The sequence below is a fragment of the Acomys russatus genome, chromosome 1, assembly GCF_903995435.1.
Source record: "Acomys russatus chromosome 1, mAcoRus1.1, whole genome shotgun sequence".
NCBI classification, from domain to species: domain Eukaryota; kingdom Metazoa; phylum Chordata; class Mammalia; order Rodentia; family Muridae; genus Acomys; species Acomys russatus.
In genome coordinates this window covers 13,802,029-13,823,158 of record NC_067137.1, presented here as the reverse complement: position 1 = coordinate 13,823,158, position 21,130 = coordinate 13,802,029, and the positions used below count along the sequence as shown (strand labels likewise).

General features: G+C 39.4%; 1 protein-coding gene across 1 annotated transcript in view; it reads right to left on the bottom strand.

Annotated features, from left to right (window-relative positions):
- Positions 1-7,461: 7,461 nt before the first annotated feature.
- Positions 7,462-21,130, bottom strand: part of Hnrnpll (heterogeneous nuclear ribonucleoprotein L like) — a 35,298-nt gene continuing 21,629 nt past the window's right edge. The window contains exons 8-13 of the mRNA XM_051165241.1: positions 18,134-18,351; positions 15,036-15,157; positions 13,527-13,728; positions 11,951-12,008; positions 11,765-11,863; positions 7,462-8,824 (exon numbers count right to left, since the gene is read on the bottom strand). Coding sequence (XP_051021198.1) covers positions 8,769-8,824; positions 11,765-11,863; positions 11,951-12,008; positions 13,527-13,728; positions 15,036-15,157; positions 18,134-18,351 — 755 coding nt within the window. The 3' untranslated portion in view covers positions 7,462-8,768. The remainder of the gene's footprint in view (positions 8,825-11,764; positions 11,864-11,950; positions 12,009-13,526; positions 13,729-15,035; positions 15,158-18,133; positions 18,352-21,130) is intronic.

Below are 21,130 nucleotides of genomic sequence, written 5' to 3'. Positions count from 1 at the left end.
TTAGGCCAACCTGGGCTACATAGTACTTTGTCTCCAAAAAATTTAATATTCTGGCATTATGGTGGTGCACACCTTTAATACTAGCACTCTGGAAGTGGAAGTAGAAGAATCTCTTCGTGAGTTCTAGGCCAGCCTGGCCTAGATAGTAGTGAACTCCAGGACAGCCAAGACTACCTAAGTGTTATCTGCACACCTCAGGTGAAAGCTCTATAGCTCAGAGATGGTAAGAAACTCATTCCAAGTCATACATGCAGTTAGCAAAAGAGCAAGGACTAAACCCAAAGTCTACGTCTCCTCACAACAGTTGTATGTAAGGCAGAATACAGACTGGTAAGGCATTCTACATTTCAAGCAGTTCCTTATTTGCAACCCCTCAGCCGGGTGTGGTGGCACAAACCTTTAATCCCAGCATTTAGGAGGCAGAGGCAAGCGGATTGCTGAGAGTTCGAGGCCAGGTTGGTCTACAAAGTGAATCCAGGACAGCCAAGGCTACACAGAGAAACCCTATCTTGGAAAAACCAAAACCAAAAACCAAAAAAACAAAAGCAACCCTTCCCAATGTGCCTCCTCCCTCCAAAATATTCCAAAGAAATACTCTGCCACAGCCAGATCTCTCTCAGAAAGATCTGCACGTTCCTTGCTCAATCAGTGAGGTAAATGGCTTTCTCGTCAGAACTGAGAAGTAAATGCTAGGGTAAAACCCCCGTGTCTTCAATCCCACACAGTTTCCATATGTCAAACCTCCCTTCCAACATGTGAATCATATTTTCCCACATCAATACCCTTGTACCAATTCTGTCCATCTTAGTACCTGTCTGTTGTTAGTGCCTCAGCAAACGCACACTAGGAGCACACACATTGCCCACCAGAGTTTGGTTTACTGGCCTGTTGTCTAGAGGGAGAGGCAGGTACTGGGAACAGTGTGACTGCAGAGTTTATGCCAAGTGAGATTTAGAGGCTTCGGGCAAGTGGAGCTTTGCTGCTGAGCGGATGCTGTTACAAAGCAGGGATGATTCTGCAGCTGGTACCTTAACTCTTCTCCGGATGGCAGAGCTTGGGAAGGAAGCCACAGACCCTATTCCCAGGACAGGGTTGTCCTGGTGGTCATCTGTGGGACAGTGTCTTAGTCCTGACTGTGTTTCTATATGATCATAGAGTGCTTTTCTTTGTTTTGTCCTGTCTTACCTCATCAGACTCCAAAGTGGTCTTATCTAATGTATCATAGTCTTTGTGAAATTCTTTAACAACAACAACAAAACCCTCACAAAACTATATTCTTCATATTATTGCTTATTTTTCACTCAACAATATATCTTCTAAACCTTTCCAAGCTCATATTGTATTCGTTGCTTGCTCTGTTTCATGACTGCAAACTATCCCATGGAACAGAAAGGCTTTATTGTATGGCCATCGTTAAATGAAGAATTATACTTACATCCCAGCACTCGGGAGGCAGAGGCAGGTGGATCTCTGTTAGTTCGAGGCCAGCCTGACAGCCAAGGCTAGTACAGAGAGACCCTGTCTTGAAAAACAAAAAAACAAAAAAGCAAAAACAAAAACAAACAAAAAATATATATATTTACATCACAGGAGTTGTGCTTTGCTAATCATTCTCAGTGGCTTGTGTTTTAGTTCTAATCTCCTAAATAATGACCATAACTTGTCTTTCATACAAATTTCTTTCCTAGAACCCAGCACACTGCTGCCTACTCATACCATGTTTGACATAATGTTCTTCTAACTTTGGAAATGCTTATACTGTCTTCTCGTTTGCTAAAATGACGAGAGAGGCAAATATTTGACACATTCACTGAGCAGAGGAGATACTTTGTTACATTTCCTGGTCCCGTATGGTCCAGTTACTCTTCACATGCCAACCTCCCTCCCAACATGTGAATCATATTTTCCCACATCAACACCCTTGTTCCACTGCCAAAGCCAATTTTACCTCTGTGCTATATAATTAAGTTTCAAAGCAAATCTGACTAGTCCAATATCTTTAAACTTACTTTAATTACGTTTACTTTGTCTGAGGCAGGAGTATACATGTGCCACTGAGTACCGGTGGGGAGAACACACAGAAGTCAACACTGTCCCTCCACCATATGGGTCCCGGGGATACGACTCAGGCTGTCAGCCTTGGCAGCAGGGACTTTGGCCGGCCCAGCCATCTCACTGCCTTCAACTATTTCATTTTAAAGATAAGCAAAGTGAGGTTTGTAAGAATTAATAATGTGGCCCAAGTACATGGCTATGTAGTACATTAGCTGGACCTAGGACCCAGGCACGGCGCTCTCCTCTACTGGGCACAGCTCTTGAGGCATTGGAAAAGGTTGGGGCACAGTGTGTGGGCAGTGGTACTTTTCTTTGAGGGGAATTAAATCTGAGAGACACCAAAATGAGCAACTGATTGCTGCCACGGGGGTTCTCAGCACTGTGAGATAACGTCCTGCTGGGTTCGTTTTCCTCTGAGCTCTGTTCTTGCCCTAGCTTGCAGTTTTCTCTTCCCCCAGCTGCTGGTTTGTAGAGCTCCTCTTTCCTGCACAGTCCTTGGCACTCCAGTGCGGATCCAGGCTGCTGACTAATGGTTATATAAGGTGGAATTCATCAGGCGTGGCTTCCCTAGGTTTGCAGGACCTAAAGATCATAAAAACTGAGAGAAGTAACAGAAAAACCTGTTTTTTTTTTTTTTTTTTTTAAATTTATTCTTGTTACATCTCAATGGTTATCCCATCCCTTGTATCCTCCCATTCTTCCCTCCCTCCCATTTTCCCCTTATTCTCCTCCCCTATGATTGTTCCTGAGGGGGATTTCCTCCCCCTGTATATGCTCATAGGGTATCAAGTCTCTTCTTGGTAACCTGAAAAAGCCTGTTCTTTGCCTTATGTAAAATTATCCAAACACATCGTCCTGCCCTTCCCCTAGGTCTGTTTATTTGTTTTGTTTTTCAAGACACAGTTTCTCTGTGTGTCCTTGGCTGTCCTGGACTCCCTTTGTGGGCCAGGCTGGCCTTGAACTCGAGACCCACCTGCCTCTGCCTCCCTGAACCTAGGTTTTAAGAAGAGCTTGGCTCATCCAGGTGTGGTGGTGCATGCCTTTAATCCCAGCACTCGGGAGGCAGAGGCAGGCGGATCGCTGTGAGTTCGAGGCCAGCCTGGTCTACAAAGTGAGTCCAGGACAGCCAAGGCTACACAGAGAAACCCTGTCTTAAAAAAACAAAACAAAAGACCTTGGCTCTGACAATTGAAGGGCACTGAAGGTTAATCTCCTCCCGCTTCTGAGTAAAATAACAAGAATGCTGAACAGAGCTGCTTGGACCCCTCTGTGTGTCTGTCAAGTGCCCAGTGTTTCAGGACAGTCGTCATTGGATCATGTATGAAATGATACATCTTGACTTTTCAAAATATGTCAAAAGACTGAAAGGAGAGGCGGGGGGAGGGATGGATGGATGGAGAGAGGACAGTGGTGGCGCACATCTTTAATTCCAGCACTTAGGAGGCATAGGCACACAGATCTCTGTCAGTTCAAGGCCAGCCTGGTCTACAGAGTGAGTCCAGGATAGCCAGAGCTATGTAGAAAAATCTTGTCTCAAAACAAAAACCAAAAACTAGGGATGGAACTACAAAGTTGCGTTTCCGTTCCCTCAGAATGAGAAGCAGAAAGGCATTGCACAGCTGAGCAGCACTGGTGCTTGCACCTGCTGAGAAAAACAAAAGGCAGCTTTAGAAGGGAAATATTTTCCCTACTGGGTAGCAGTAAGTATGCTGCTAAGCAGTTCTCACCATCTAAGACTTAACATTAGGTAGGAAAGAAAACTTAGTTGGCAATTCATCAGATTTGGAAATGTAATTTTTTTTTTTTTTTTTTTTTTTTTTTTTTTTTTTTTTTTTTTTTTTGGGCAGACAGTTCTGTTCAAGGATTAGGAGGAGTCTATAACGGATGTTTTAAATGCCATACTAGAAACCCATCAGCGTGAGGTTCAATCAGTTCCCAGCCCATCACACAATGGGGTCCTCTACTGCTCTACAGCAATGGACAGCCAAAATGAAGAACTAACTTTCCTTGTGTTTATGCTTTTTCTGCCATGCTGGGGACGGAACCCAGGGCCTTGCATGCGCTTGCCACTGGGCCACCCAGCCTCAGTCCTCTTTTAACTTATCTGTAATACTTTGTAAGCCCTCAGACTCCAGAGGCAGAGGACTCAACCAGCACATTTATTGGGGGGAGGTAGGGATGTGCCCAGAGAGGGTTCCAAGTAAGGATATGAGGCAAGCAGCAAGGACTGTATGCTTTAAAAAAAAAAATGTATTTACTTATTATATACACAGTGCTCTACCTGCATGTACACCTGCAGGCCAGAAGAGGGCACCAGATCACATTATAGATGGTTGTGAGCCACCATGTGGTTGCTGGGAATTGAATGAACTCGGGACCTCTGCAGGAGCAGCCAACGCATTTAACCTCTGAGCCATCTCTCCAGCCCCCAAGGACTGTATGCTTTTATATGGTTATAGAACAAAGAAAACTAGTGAAATGATGGGTAAAGGGTGACGTGTCCTTCAGGTGCACAACATATATGACTTTCCCCCCTGGTGCCAGAACTCTGCCATGAACTAATATAGTATCTACAGGTCATCAGAGGGCTTTGATCTCTGAAGCATCTGCAAATGACGTAAGCGGTTTTGTCCAGACACCGAGGGCCTTGCTGGGGCAGTTGGAGTGACCAGCAGAGATCTGATTACAGGCCAGACTTTGGTACGGTTATTCTTTGGCTGCATCACATTTTATAAACACTCCCTCCAACACCTTCTGATTGGCTTAATGAAGAACTAAAGAGCCAATAGCAAAGGCAGGAGAGGAAGGTGGGACTTCTGGCCAGAGATAGGAAATATGGGAAAGAATCAGACAGGAAGAAACCGTGTCTGGACTGAGATTGAGTGGTAATGGGCCACGTGGCAGAATGTAGGTTAGTATAAATGAGATAATTTAAGGTAAGGCCTAGTTAGGAACAAGCCTAAGCTAAGGCCAAGCTTTAGTTATAGTCTGTGCATTTTTGGGAGCTGGTCGTACAAGAAAGTCTGGTTATAAATTAGCACCATTTACATGGTGCCAATTCCTAAATGGTTAGAGCCCCCGTCTCATCCCTAAAGACAAGTCTTGCTAAATTTCCCAGGATTACCCCGAACTCAGACTCTACTTTCCACTCTCCTGCCTCAGACTCTCAAGTAGCTGGGAGTACCAGGCCCAGCTAGTTTATAGCTTTTTATCTTGGCTGTTCTTTTGTTTCTGCTTTATATTTATTGTAGTGCTTACGCTTGAACCTAGGACTTCTTATGTATGCTTAGGTGAGTGCTCTACCACTGAGCCACACCATCCATTTGTAGTAAACGTATCTTACTTTTCTCTATTTGGGAAAATCCAAGAAACTACTTTCATGTTATTCTTTTAAAAGCAATTAGAAGTTGGGCGTGGTGGTGCACACTTTTAAACCCAGCACTTGAGAGGCAGAGGCAGACAGATCTCTGTGAGTTCGAGGCCAGCCTGGTCTACAAAGCAAGTCTAGGACAGCCACGGCTACACAGAGAAACCCTGTCTTGAAAAACAAAAAACAAAGCAATTAGAGAAACACAACTTTAGAAACCAAACTGCCAGGTTCAAGTCCTAGCACCACCCATTTGTTCAACCTTCAGCTACTTGCTTGATGTTTCTGTTCATTAAAAGTATATAGCCAGGGGGGCTGGAGAAGACTGCACAGAGATTAAGAGCATTGGCTGCTCTTCCAGAGGTCCTGAGTTTAATTTCCAGGAACCACATGGCGGCTCATAACCATCTATAATGTGGTCTGATGTCCTCTTCTGGCCTGTAGGTGTACATGCAGGCAGAGCACTGTATACATGTATTTTTTAAATCTTAAAAAGTATATAGGCAGCAGTGGTGGCACACACCCTTAGCCCCAGCACCTAGGAGGCAAGCAGATCTCTGTTTGAGGCCAGCCTGCCTGGTTTACACAATGAGTTCTAGAACAGCCAGGGCTACAGAGAATCTCCAGACTCAAAACACCATTGTATGTCCTGTCCACTCTGCCAACACAAGAATGGTACACATGACCAAAGTTTAATTTTGGTTTAGATTACTGTATTCCAGATAGTCGATCATACTTTAAGTCTCCTCAGCTCTGTCTCTTATCTACTGGTGTCAATGTTTTTGTTTCGAACTCGATGTTTTAATGATCCCTCTTGCCCTGGACTCCCACTTACCACTATATGACCAATGTCTGAGATTTTATTGACAACCAATCTTCAACTTAGATTTTTCTCAAAACACATGACTTGAGGAGTGGAGAAATAGAGATGATCAAAGATCTAATGACTCTGATTCCCACCACCAGCCCAGCCAGAGTCAGGCCCTGGCCACAGCTGGAATATAGGCCTGTGCTGCCTTTGACATTTTAAGCAGGGCAAGGATGCTCAAGCAACATTAATGACAAGAGAAATGCATGGCTTTATACAGCTGAGCATTTATCAAAAATTCCAGTTCACACTCTGGCCCCCAAATCCACTTGCCACCTGGGTGGGAAGAAATCATAAAGACAAGAGACCATTCAATACCACTTCATGTGAATCAAAATTAAACTGCCTTTAGCTACATGTTTATTTCCTGAAATCTTACGTGTGTACGCACACACACGCCATTGAAAACATTAGTTTTCAAGGGAAGAAAGTGACTTGGGTTGGGTATTAAACTGATGATGAAAATATACGACCTAGTATCCTACACTTCCCACTGGATGGCCCATAGCTGCCTATTAATTCCAGTTCCAAGTGATTCAGTGCTCTCATGGGGACTGTGGGCACTGTGCACACATGTGCACACCATACACTCAGCTATACACACCCACCCATATACACTCTATATATTAAAAAAAGTTTGAGATGGAAAAGTGGTTGAGTAGTTAAGAACACTGGCTGCAAGACAGACATGATGGTGCACACCTTTAATCCCAGTATTTGGGAGGCAGAGGCAGGCAGTGAGTTCAAGGCTGGCTTGGTCTACAGAGCCAAGTCCAGAACAGACAAGGCTACACAGAGAAACCCTGTCTTCAAAAACAAAAACACTGGCTGCTTTTCCAGAGGATCCAAGTTCAATTCCCAGAAACCACATGGCAGCTCAAAACTGTACCCCCAATTCCAGAAAATCTAACGCCCCTTTCTGGCCTCTGTGGGCACCAATCACATATGTGATGCACATATACACATGCAGGCAAAGTAGCCATACATGTAAAACAATAAAGCAATTAAAAAAAAAAAAAATCAATAGATTTTTCAATTTTAAGCTTTGACTCAATTCTAAAATAACCCAGGATTTTTGTTAGAATTAAAAAAGACCTAAATGAAACTTGAAAAATCTTAATTATCTAAAAGTCACCAAACTGTTGCTAATTATGGGCCACCCAGAGTCTACTAATATGAAACACAGTCTCCTTTAAGATAAAAATAAGATGGCAACATCCATTTTCTAATTATTTTCTTAATATATTTTTATTTATCTATTTTTATTTTATATATGATTGCTCTATCTGCATGTACACTTGTGTGCAAAAAGAGGGCACCAGACCCCAGTATAGATGGTTTTAAGCCACCAAGTTGTTGCTGAGAATTGAACTCAGGACCTCTGGAAAAACAGACAGTGCTCTTAAATGCTCAGCCATCTCTCCAGCCCTCCATTTTCTAATTATTAAAAAGGTGTGAGCTTCATAAACCTTAGTATAAGATTACTTAAAAAGAGAAAGAAACAAATCCAGAGGGAGAATGTTTAATAAATGGTGTTGAGACAAATAGCTGTTTTGATCAAAAATAAAATCAGTTCTTAAATCTTACACCATATAGAAAAATACATATATTATGATGGATCAAATATTAAGAAATAAAAATGCAAATATCCCAAATTCTGCACACAATTTGGGAAGGGCTGACAAGTTCTCTGCAACCCATTCGTGGAACCCAGATTATATAGAAGAGGAACTGTTAAACTTCTATAGTAGTAAAATATCAGTGTCAAATACTACATGTACTTTTAAGATTATGTCACATGCAAAATAATGAAGATGAACACATTAACTTATTATTATAACTTTATAAAACCTCCAAACTGGAACTAGGAACAAAAGCATGTCAATACAAATGGATAATGACTTTTAAAAGAAACACACCAGTTTGCATTTGAGTGCATACCATACAAGTGTGTTCGTGTCTACTAAGCCTTTTAGAAATCAAAACCAGCTAAATCTGTAGTTCTTGAAATTCAACATGTGCAATGTCATTCTCAAATTTGACTAAAATAATACAAATTATTTTTAATATGAGTAACTGTAACAGACTCAAGTCATCTATTGTAGGAATTCTGTATTAAAATGCAATACGTTCACCTGCATTAATCTCATACACAATGCAAAAACATTTGCAGATAATTAGCATTAAGAATGCAAATATAGTTTTTTACCATGGAACAAAACTTGTAATAATGTTAGAAATCATACATTTGCATAATCTACAATGAAGCTGTAGACGGTCCACATTATGGTACTCTAAGTTAAGTTGAAAACAAATATTTAAGTTAACAACAAATTTACTTGAGGCAAAATATGTTTATTACAGAACAGGATCTTATAATAAGCAAGGCAACATTAAATCAACCATTTTAGATTATTTTTGATGAAGTATAGCTTTAAAACTGTAATAACGATGAACATAAATCCTAACATGCTCTTCTCATAAATGGGATGATGTAGAAAAGCAAAGCTTCAATGTATAGGGGTTGGAGCCATCTGTAAAAATTGAAAAAACTAAAGTTAATAATCCATCAAAATTTCAAAATTACTTTGAATTAGCAAATTATTCTACCACTGTATACCATTGGAAACAAGAATACAAAGGACAACTTTTAAATATCTGTTTATGTTTGTGAGTGTTTTGTCTGTAGTTATACCATTTGCATGCCTGGTACCCCCAGATGCTATTAGAGGGTGCCAGACTGCCTGCTTTGCAGTTACAGGGAGCAACTATGGACACTAAAAGGAGCAGTCAGTGCTCTTAATCACAAAAGTAATCTCTCCAGTCCCAGGAAAGAAATTATGTAAGGTAAAGATTAACTGCCTCTACTTAAGAGACAGTGAGCTCCATATAACAGTCTGCTACTACATTCCTACTGCTCTAAGCATTAAGAACATACTTAACTTTTCAAGCAAATTAATTCACCATTAAAGATCAATACTATCAGGATTAAACAGCTGTCATATCAGAGTTGACTTTCATAGAGCATATTACCAACGGTACAGTATCTTGATAGTAACTTTAAAGCTTAAAACTTTCTATTAAATTTAAAATTACTTCTGTGTATTTCAAGGAGGTATTTCTCTTAATATTTTAGGTAATTTTCAAACATACAATTTACAGATTAATGAAATCCCAGAAACTTACCAATATCCTTCTATAATTTTCAACATTTGGCAATATTATATTCTGCCTGGCCCTCCACAGACATTTTGGGTGCTATATTTAAAGCATGTTTCCACACATAAAATCTTCATGTGATTTTTAAAATTTGTTTTTTTTTTTGTTTTTTTTTTCGAGACAGGGTCTCTCTGTGTAGCCTTGGCTGTCCTGGACTCACTTTGCCGACCAGGTTGGCCTCGAACTCACAGCGATCCGCCTGCCTCTGCCTCCTGAGTGCTGGCATTAAAGGCATGTGCCACCACGCCTGGCTATGATTTTTAAAAATTGTGTGGTTCTCCCTTGCCCCTACTTTTTGTTGTTGTTGTCGTTTGGTTTTTCCAAAAAAGGTTTCTCTGTATAGTCCCAGCTGTTCTGGACTCACTTTGCCCTCAAACTCACAGAGATCCATCCACCTGCCTTTGCCTCCCAGAGTGCTGGGATTACAGGCCTGAGCCACTGCAACCAGCTGTGTGTGTCCCTCCTTTTTATTGGAATGAGGGTCTTGCTGTTTATGTTGCCCAGGCTGGTACTGGAACTCATCAGCTCAAATGGCATTCCCACCCAGTGTCCTGAGTATCTAAAACTACGGGCAAATACCACTAATCCTGTAGTGTTTTCCCCCTTTTAAAAAAACAAAACAAAACAAAAAAACCTTTATTATTTATACAGTACTCTGCCTGTATGTGTGCCTGAAGGCCAGAAGAGGGCACCAGATCTCATTATAGATGGTTGTGAGCCACCATGTGGCTGCAGGAAATTGAACACAGGACCTTTGGTGCTCTTGACCTTTGAGCCATCTCTCCAGCCTTCCCCTCCTCCTCATCATCACACTCAATAACATTCATTTTCCCCATATACTTTTTATATCCTTTTTTTTTTTTAAACAGTGTCTCATATAGCCTAGGCTGGTCTCCTACTGAATGCTAAATCTACAAGTGCACCACGTCTAGCTAGTACTTTTAAAAGATGAAATTTAAATACCCTTTAGATCCAGGATTAAAGTAAGTTATAAAAGTCTCATCTGTTTATAGCACCTGTTTATTGTATATGAAAAAAAGGCCATTTACCTTTTGGAGACAAACTAAAACAATGGAATATTATTTTTCAGCTATCATACTGGCAAAAGCTGAAGGTATGTGACTCAATGTTGTAAAAATGCTGGGCAATGGGCATTTTAATGTATCAGGTAGTTATGTAACCACAACAACCTTCTATATCAATGTCCTGTACTAAGGAAAGTAACCTATACATATTAATAATGCCAGCTATTAGCTCAAGCCTTTGATGGAAGGGAAAAGAGCTCCTCATAGCTGGGTGCAGATGAGTTCCAGACCAACCAGAGAAACACTAAAAACCTGTGCTGAGTCCCTCATTCCAGAGTTTCATTGAAGCCAGCCAGCTGAGAAACAAGAATTCCAGCACAATCAGTATTTGCTGGGAAGGTTACTAACAAGAGATAATTCCTTTCACATGGGGCTGGAGAGCCAACTCAGAGGTTAAGAGTACTAGCTGCTCTTCCAGAGGTCCTGAATTCAACTCCCAACAACCACATGGTGGCTCACAACCATCTATAATGCAATCTGGTGCCCTCTTCTGGTGTGCAGGCATTCATGCAAACAAACACTGTGCACATAATAAATTAATCTTTAAAAAAAAATTTCTTTCACATACCTATGCTATGACAGCAATAAACCATGCTGAAGGCTGAAATGTATATAACTTTGGGAAGGGTCTCATTACTTCTGCAATCACATACTGGCAATCTCAAACAAGACTATTTAAACTTTAATTACAGTGAAAACAACTTCACATCCTAAAGATTTGTGCTGTAATCTTCACTAACGCCCTCAAGAACCTCCCTGTAGTTTGTTTCATTCATTCACTCATTCATTCATTTATTTATTTATTTATTTATTTTTGGTTTTTTGAGACAGGGTTTCTCTGTGTAGCTTTGGCTGTCCTAGACTCACTATGTAGAACAGGTTAGCCTCGAACTCACAGCGATCCACTTGCCTCTGCCTCCCTGAGTGCTGGGATTAAAGGCGTGCACCACCACACCTGGCCCTGTAGTTTCACTTAGGTTCCTAATCAGCCCTTTGGAGATAAATATCTTCAAACCTCACTGAATTTTTGTGACTGTTGTCAGTCAACAGTGTTGATTCTCTGAAAAAGCCCATTACTTTCTTCCTGAGCACCTCCTTCCTTCTCCTCTCAGACCCACGTCCCGCATATATGGCAGTATCTCTGAAGGCAAGGCCTACTGAATCTCTTACTTGGGACGCGTATCTGGTAGTGATTGAGTGCAGTGAGTGCTTCCACCGCATCAGTTTTGCATTTCCACTCCAACAGCCCAGATAGAGTTTTAGCAGAAGCTAAAACAAAACAAACACAAACACAATTGTTACTTGTCAGAAATCTTGCTGCAAAACTCAAAAACTTTTCAAGAGATGTTCACTTACCTTTCGCATCAAACACTTTATATTTGATGAATGGAAGAACTTCATGGTCATTACACAACTGCCAAGGAAAGATAAAACTTTATCAAAAATATAGCTAAATAAAATTATTTTTTGAAAAATCTAGCTTTATTTACGCTTTTAGTACAACATGAATTAATGTATGTTCAGGTTAACATCACATTCTATGAGAAAAAAACTAGTAAAATTCAAAACTATGTAAATAATTTCGTATACAATAAAACAACAGACTTTTTAAAAAGTTAAGTTATAATACACATTTCCTCAGACTTTATGAAAAGTTATCTAAATACTGAAGAAAAGAAGTCCAGTTCCAGAAAGTCTTCTATTCCTGACGTTCTCCTACAGTTTTAAGAGTTGCAGCAGGCCGGGTGTGGTGACACACGCCTGTAATTCCATCACTCAGAAGCAGAGGCAGGTGGATCTCTGTGAGTTCAAGGCCAGCCTGGTCTACAAAGCAAGTCCAGGACAGCCAAGACTACAGAGAAACCCTGTCTGTAAACAAAACAAAACAAAAACAGAAAAGGTTATAGCAGTAGGGGAATACAAAATTTTATTGTTGGTGAGATTTATAAGCTTTCTGTTGTTTTTTATTTTATTTATTTTTTAAGCCAAGCTCCTGCAATGTAACCCAAAACAGCCTTAAACTCATTATCAATCCTGACTTTCAGCTTTCAGAGTGTAGCTAAATTAACTTCTTCAATATACTTTCTTTCAACTGAGCTATTTTAGGTACTTGTTTCCAAGTCCCCAAATGATTGATCTGTAAGGCAACAAAAGACCAACGAAACATAAAGGCTGCTGGGAGGCAGACAAGATCCTAGAAAGTTCTAGTTAAGCAGTCTAGCCAAATGGAAAGCTCTAGGTCCAGTAAGACTGTTTTTAAGCCGGGCATGGTGGTGCACACCTGTAATCCCAGCATTCAGGAGGCAGAAGCAGGCAGATGGCTGTGAGTTTGAGGCCAGCCTGATTTACAAGTGAGTCTAGCACAGCCAAGGCTATACAGAGAAACCATGTATCGAAAAACCATTAAAAAAAGACATTTTGAGAGAGACAGAGGGAGAGAGGAGCGTGCATGTAATGCTCATTTTGGCATTGTGCATGCTAAAATTGAATATAAAGAGCATAGCCGTTGCCCAAAGATGACACACAATTGATAAAATGGTCATATTTTATTTGTTCACTTATTTATTTTAATTTTTGAGACAGGATTTCTCTGTGTAGACTTGGCTGTCTTGGAACTTGCTTTGTATACCAGGCTAGCCTCAAACTCAAAAGAGATCTACCTGCTTCTGCCTCCCAAGTGTTGGGATTAAAAACATGCACCACCACCTATGAAATGTTAACATTTTAAAAGCAAATTTAACTAATATAAACAAGGTGGAGATCAATAGAGAAAAATATCCAATACCACTAACTTCTTAGCCTCCACACACACAAACCAAACTAAAAATAAAAAACCAGGATTTTAGAAAAACTTTAAAATGAACTATGAAACAGTACATAAACTTAAAACACAAAGAGCAACATTGTATACAGACTTTTCTTCAGTGCCTACCTTTGTGAAGGTCTCTTCTGTGACACACAGTGGAACATTATAATAATGCAGCACACATGAGGGTGGCTGGATTATATTTTTAGATGCTTGGCCAGCACTTGTAAAGCGATTATTTTTGCTCATGGCAAAATCTTTGTAGCTACTTGTACCATCCTCCAGCTCAAATATTTGACTTGGAACAACTGAATGTTGTTTAGATACACTGAAGATTAGAAAAGAAAAATACAATATATCTTATTAGACAAAAATCAGCAAGTAGTCACAAATACTTCCATAAATCAACAAAAGAAGGTGTATATAGTTATTTAAACGCAATACAGGTAGCCAGTGGCATCCAAGGGGATTGGTCCAGGAACCCCAGCCCTATCCTCTGTCAAGGAAAACAAACAAGAAAAAGAAGATACACAAGTTTCTCTATCAAGTGCGATAGTATTTACACATGACTATGCACAACCTTCTGCATTTTTTGAGACAGGCTGGCCTGGAGCTCAGTATGTAAGAGAGGATGGCTGGGGATTTCTGACCCTCCTTCCTCCACTTCCCAAGTGCTGGGATCAAGGTATATGCCACTCTGATTTTATTGCCTTCCTTATAATGCAAATTACCTCTATAAACTCCTGATAACTAACAGTATAAATGGTAAATATGCTGTTAGTGTATTATTAAAGAAATAGTATGTTTACATTCTGTATAATTTTTTCTCATAAACTTTCCTCAACTATGGTTGGTTGAATAATCCACCATTCTTTTTTGTTTTATTGTTTGTTTTGTTTTGTTTTTCAAGACAAGGTTTCTCTGTATAGCCCCAGCTGTCCTGGACTTGCTTTGTAGACCAGGGTAGCCTGGAACTCACAGCACTTTGCCAGCCTCTGCCTCCCAAGTGCTGGATTACATGCACATACCACCTGGCCTAGCTAATCAATCATTCTTATACTTTTGGTATCACTTAGAAGATATCATCTCATGTTAAGAACTTATCTGTTTTAACATTGTTTTGTGATAACAAAACCAGAAACCAGGGGATCTAGAATAGATGGTTCAGTTGCTAAGAGTGCTTACTGCCATTGCAGAGGACCTAAGCTCAGTTCCCAGCACCAAGGCTGACTGGCTCTATTTTATGCTCCCGGGGATATGATGCCCTCTCCTGGACTCTTTGGGCACTTGCACTCATATATATACATTTATAAACAAAAATTTTGTTGCTTTGTTTTTTAAAACAGGGTTTCTCTGTGTAGCCCTGGATGTCCTAGAACTCAAAGAGATCTCCCTACCTCTGTCTCCCAAGTGCTAAGATTAAAGGCACCACCACCTCCCAGCTATCTTTTCTTACTTTTTAAACTAAAACAAAACAAAAACCAACCAGAAAAATAGAACAATTACATAACCCTAAAACTTTTCAGTAACAATGCTAATGTTGTTCCATTCAGCTATACACTGTAACTACAAAATTCTCTAAAGTTAACAAGAATTTCAAAACATTAACATTTTTAACTTAAGACAAGTAATTACCAAACATTAAGTCTTTTCCCAAACAGTTTGACATTATTAAGGTGTGTGACAGCTCTTTCCACAGCATACTCGTCACCCATTTCTACGAGTGCTGTGCCAGGAATGGTCTTCATAAATTTTACCTGCAAACACAAAAATCCCCCCAAAAATCATTTCTTAGAATCTTAACCTTATTCTGTCATTTATGAGATAGACTTAGCTCTTCCTAAACTGAGTGAAGTTGGAAGGGGAGACTGTAATTGTCTACAGAACATAGAGCCCAGGTTACCCCAAGGCTTCATCTGTGTGATCTAGAGGTAACCTACCTAATTCCTCTATGCCAGACTGTCACTATAAAATGAAGATAACGACAGAGTCCCTAGCTACTCAGCCTATTTCATCAGTATTCAACAAATATGTGATTATCTAGTATGTTTTGATAAGCACTGTGCTAGGCACTACTGACTGGATGGTAAACATAATAATAACAACCTTTGCCTTTATATTGTGGTAAACAATGCAGAAATATCAAAGCAATAAATAAATACAAAATGGCCTAAAAATAGAGTGGTAGTAGGAAGTGCAATATTGGGCACTTGAAACTACTAAACCAAACAGCACGACAATTTGAACACTTCTTACCTGTTACCTCATGGGAACACAGAGAACATATGTAATCACTATCTGTTTATCTCCACTGTTTCCAGTTTTAAAGGGATACCCTTTAAAGTTTTTGTCAAGTACAGGTATGATATAGAGTGACTAGCACCACTCCGTATCATACCTGTACTTGAAAAAAACTTGGTAGTACCAGAAACTTCCACTTTACTTGCAAGCAGTTGTTTGGCTGTGGGCAACACTTTATCCCTTGATTTAATTCAGTAATAATATTTAGGTATAAATTAATGTGGTCCTTATACTTGTAAATCCCATTGACCCCCCCCGCAAACACACACACACACACACACACACACACACACACACATTGAAAAGGGGACAGAGAGTTGGATCAGTGGTTAAGCGTACATGTTGCTCTTACAGAAGACCCAGGTCTGATTCCTAGCTTCGACATAGTGGCTCACAACCATCCAGAACTGCAGTTCTGGGGATCAAATGCCATCTTGTGAACTCCATAGGCACCAAGCACACACATGCCGCAACATACACATATCAGCCAACAGTTATACACATAAATCTCTAAAAAATTAAATCACTGGAAAAGTTTAAATACAAATCCTTTAAACTTAAAGGATTATGATGGTTTGAGTTTTATAAATCACAATCCATTGTTTAACATTATTAAAAACATGGAAGCGGAAAAGAGGGTTCAGCAGTTAAAAGCACTCACTCACTGGCTGCTCTTCTAGAGGATCCAGGTTTAATTCCCAGTACCCATATGGTAGCATACAATTTTCTGTAACTCCAGTTCCAGAAGATTAAAGCCCTCTTCTGGCCTCCTTGGGTACCGGGAACGCAAGTGGTGCATATACACACATAGGCAAAACACCCACACACATAAAATACAATAGAGTTCAAAAAGTATGAGGTAATGTGAAATGAAACAGTAAAATCAGTCAAATAACATACCAAAAACTAAATGAGACAATTCTTAACACAAAAGACATAGATCAATCTTCCTGAAATTGTTGTCTACCTACCCTTAGACCAAATACAAAGTATATTTTTTCTTTTCTTCCTCTTTTTCGTATGATGAAATAATGAAGGTAACTTGTTTTAGGACTCTCAAGAGCTATTTATCAAGGCTTTAGAATTAATGAGCCAAGAACTAGGAATACCAAGTTTTTAAGCCATGCTCCCACAGCAGTGACTCACATGTTTATACTTTCTTATCACTTGGAAAAGGAACATTAAAATCACTTATATTAGAGAAAAATAATATTAAAGTATTAAAACATTCTTTCAAAGTGTTCCTTATGAGATTATTGAGGTTGGCTAGGCAGTTAAGAGTACTTGTTGCTTCTAAGAATACTTGGATTTAGTTCTAGCACCCACACGGTGTCTCATGCCATTCCTAACTCCAGTTTCAGGAGATCCAACACCATCTTCTGATGTCCATGGACACCAGGCACACATGTAATGCACAGACATACATGCACACAAAACACTCATACACATAAAACAAAAATAAAAATATAAAATATATAAATAAAAATGATATTTATTACCTGGCATTTAGAAAGCAAGTGTATGAAAAGCCGCTCCCCTCCTAAGCAAGTCAAGCTCTGAGACACATTTACAAATACCTATCTCCATGAGTATAACTGCTCTTTCAAATTCTATAGTTTGAACATGTTAAATGCTAAAATCTGTTTGTAGCCATCAAAACTATAGGCAGCTTTCTTTGACTATTAAAGTAAAACCTTCCAGCTGGGTGTGGTGGCGCATGCCTTTAATCTCAGCACTCAGGAGGCAGAGGCAGGCGGATTGCTGAGTTCCAGGCCAGCCTGATCCACAAAGCTAGTACAGGACAGCCAAGTCTACAGAGAAACCCTGTCTCAAAAAACTAAAAAATAAAATACAATTTAAAAAAAAAAAAAAAAAAAAAAAAAAAAGGTAAGAACATCGTAGGTTGAAAATAAACTTAAATATACCTGGTCTACCCAACCTGGCTGACATAGTGAACTGCAGCGTATCAGTATCAGCTTCTTGCTCATGTGACCATGTAACTGAAAAGTCTAGGCTGTTGCTGCTTCTTAGGATTACAAAACGAGTATTATTCATATTGCTGGTATGGCAATTTTTAAATTTAGAGTATGATTTTTATTAAATGTATCACATTTATAACACCACAAAATAGAAAAACCAGTGCTAAAAACACTAGTCTATACAAGCATTCTGCCTTTAGAACACTAGTAGAGGATTAAACTGCTGCTTTGGACCTTGCTCTTTATACTGGTAATTTAAAACAATTTTTATTACTAACCATCTATACAGATCACTTACCAGCAAACAAATGATCATTTCTATAGTTCACACATTTTTTAAAGCTTATGAGTCATTACTGAAAGAATATAGATGCTCCTGCTAAAAGTATGTGTAGCAGTTTCTGAATTACTACTAGATAATCCACCTAAATAAACTAACAAAATAAAATTTACCTTTTCAATATTTCCATACAAGCAGAACAGGTTGAAGACTCTTGAACAATTCATTTTGAGCTGATGTAATCCACTAACCATCACAACGGAACCAGAGGGACTTCCTCCATGCATGTAAGAGGAAGAAGCTTGTGGTAATGGATAAGCAACAAGTTCAGGTGTATCTCTAGAGCCCATTCTATAACGACTTGGTAAAGGCAATAATGGACCATGAGATCCTGTAAAGACGACCAAAAAAATAAATAAGTAAAACATGTACATATTTCCATTTTCCATTTACAAACATTAGTAGGTGCACTTTACCATATAAAAGCCCAGGACACGTGTAATCTAAACAAGCACACTGCCATTAAGTTGTAACCTCACCCCCACAAATCCTCAAAATTAGTTTCATGTACATCAAAACAAACAAAAACACCAACCAAAAACCCTCAAAATATGAACACTTAAAATATAAATACAGGTAGCAAATCAGCTTCCCTAGGAAATCCTGCTTTCCCTAGAATGTATGATATTGGATTTCAGTTGTACACTGTACTGTGTCCATCATCCTCCGCAATAAATACTTTTTATAAAACGGGAAAAAATGTAGAGTTTGGCATATATTCGCCATATAAGACTACCTGTCTTCCAATGCATACTCTGTGCAGCAGACTCAGGCTGCAAACTATATTTTAACTGGAAAAGTTGTTAAAGTTAGGGATCATCTTATATGGCAGAAAATACAGTGGCTATACCTATGTATACAATGCTCTAAATTTATATTTTCAAAAGGTTTATGACGAGGCTACAGGATTAAGGGAGCCAGTGTAAAATTTTGAGATATGTAAGTATGTATGTATGTATGTATGTATGTATGTATGTATGATGCTATAATTCAGCCAAACATGGTATCACACACATATAATCCAGTATTTAGGTAAGACAAGAGGATCCAGAACTGAAGATCAGCCTACATTATAAGATTCTTCTTAAGGAGCTGGAGAGATGGCTCAGTGATTAAGCACACTGTCTACTCTTCCAGAGGTCCTGAGTTCAATTCCTGGTGGGTCACATCCATCTATAAAGTGATCCGATGCCCTCTTCGGGCATGCAGGCATACATGCAGATAGAGTGCTCATATGTAAAATAAATAAGTAATCCTTCTTAAAAGAAAGGAAAAAGGAATAAAAGACCCACCAGATAGATACTAATAAATTATAACCAATCTCTTAGAGGAATAAGATATAATGAAATGGAAGAAATTACTTTTACATAAATAGAAGAAAAAATATTTTCAATCCAGTGTGTTGGTGCATGCTAATAAGACTAACACTAAGGAGGCAGAGCCAAATGGATCTCTCAGTTATAAAGTGAGGCCTGCTTCAAACAAGCTCCCACAAAAGAAAAAAACATTTTCAGCTCTACAAAAAGTTGTCTCTACAATGTTTACACACTTGTAGTAGAATGTTTATAAAATTGTACTATAATGTACTTTCAAAAAAAATAAAAGCTAGAATTCATTAGTTAGCACTTCATCTATACACAGGTCTCTATCATCCTCCACATTAATACTACAGTTGGTGGTGTCTGTGATGTGTGCGCCATGGTAGAGGCGGAGAGGCCAACTTACAGGAATCTGTTCTCATTCTACCATGTGGGAACGTGCCTTTACCCTCTGAGCCATCTCAGAGATTCCCATCTACTATTCAGACCTGATAGCTATATGCAACAGTCTAAATAATATGGGTAATTCAATTTCCTAAAAGCCACCTTTTTTTTTTTTTTAAAGGGGGGGTGAGGGGGGCTAGAGAAATGGCTCAGCGGTTGGGAGCACTGAATCCTCTTTTAAAAAAAAAAAAAAAACAGCCACATGACAGCGCACAACTGTCTGTAATTCCAGTTCCAAGGAATCCAACACCCTTTTAGATATACACAAAGGTAAACACATTTTTAAATACACATGAACAAACAAAACAACAAACCAACAGAGAACCCAACAGAAAATATTTAAAATTCTAATGGAAAAATCTCTCCACTACATCTCTGGGAACCTTCATTTCAGAATCAACTTGCTAAATTTAAGAGTTGTAAACCTTATAGTTTTTGTATCTACGACTTTATTTTCATGCTTTTTCTTGAGTATGTAATAGAATGGAACAATTGTGCAGAAAGTGGGGCACTAAAAGTAGGCAGAGACTATATTAACAGCAATTAAGAAGAACCTAGAAACAGCAACTAACCTAGAAACAGCAACTAAGATGGAGGCCTACAGTGTAAACATAAACCCAGGGGCTGAAGAGAGGTCAACAGTCAAGAGAGCTCACTGCTCTTTCAGGGAGCCTGGGTTGTCGGTTTCTAGTACCCATGTCAGGCACTGCACAACTGGCTATGACTTCAGTTCCAGGGGGTCTGATACCTTCTGGCCTCCTCAGGTACCCGCACATGTGAGGTACATAAACCCATACAAGCACACACACATATACATATAAAAAAATTCTTCCTGTAGCTGGGCGGTGGTGGCGCACGCCTTTAATCCCAGTACTTGGAAGGCAGAGGCAGGTGGATCTCTGTGAGTTCGAGGCCAGCCTGGTCTACAAAGCAAGTCCAGGACAGCCAAGGCTACACAGAGAAACCCTGTCTCAAAACAAACTCCTCCCGTGTAATAAATGAATAAATAAAATAAAAACATGAACTCTAACCATCTAGGGAGCTCCCGAGGGAGTGGCTTCAGAAGTGTATCTAGAATGTACACAAACATCCACCTGAGGTGCAATAAACCCCAAATCTCAAGCCATTTCCTTGTTTTAAGAAACTGTTTTATCACTTTTTTTGATAGAACTCAAGGACTTTGTCATTATTCTTATTATACTGCCTCCCTGCCACAAGCATTGGCTTATGCCACAACAATATTCACTAAAATAACTATCCCTTTTCCCCGTGGGCAGTTAAAACAAACACACAAACCTGCAGCAGAAATGCAATAGAAACTCCTACTGAGCTTGAGTTGGACAAAAT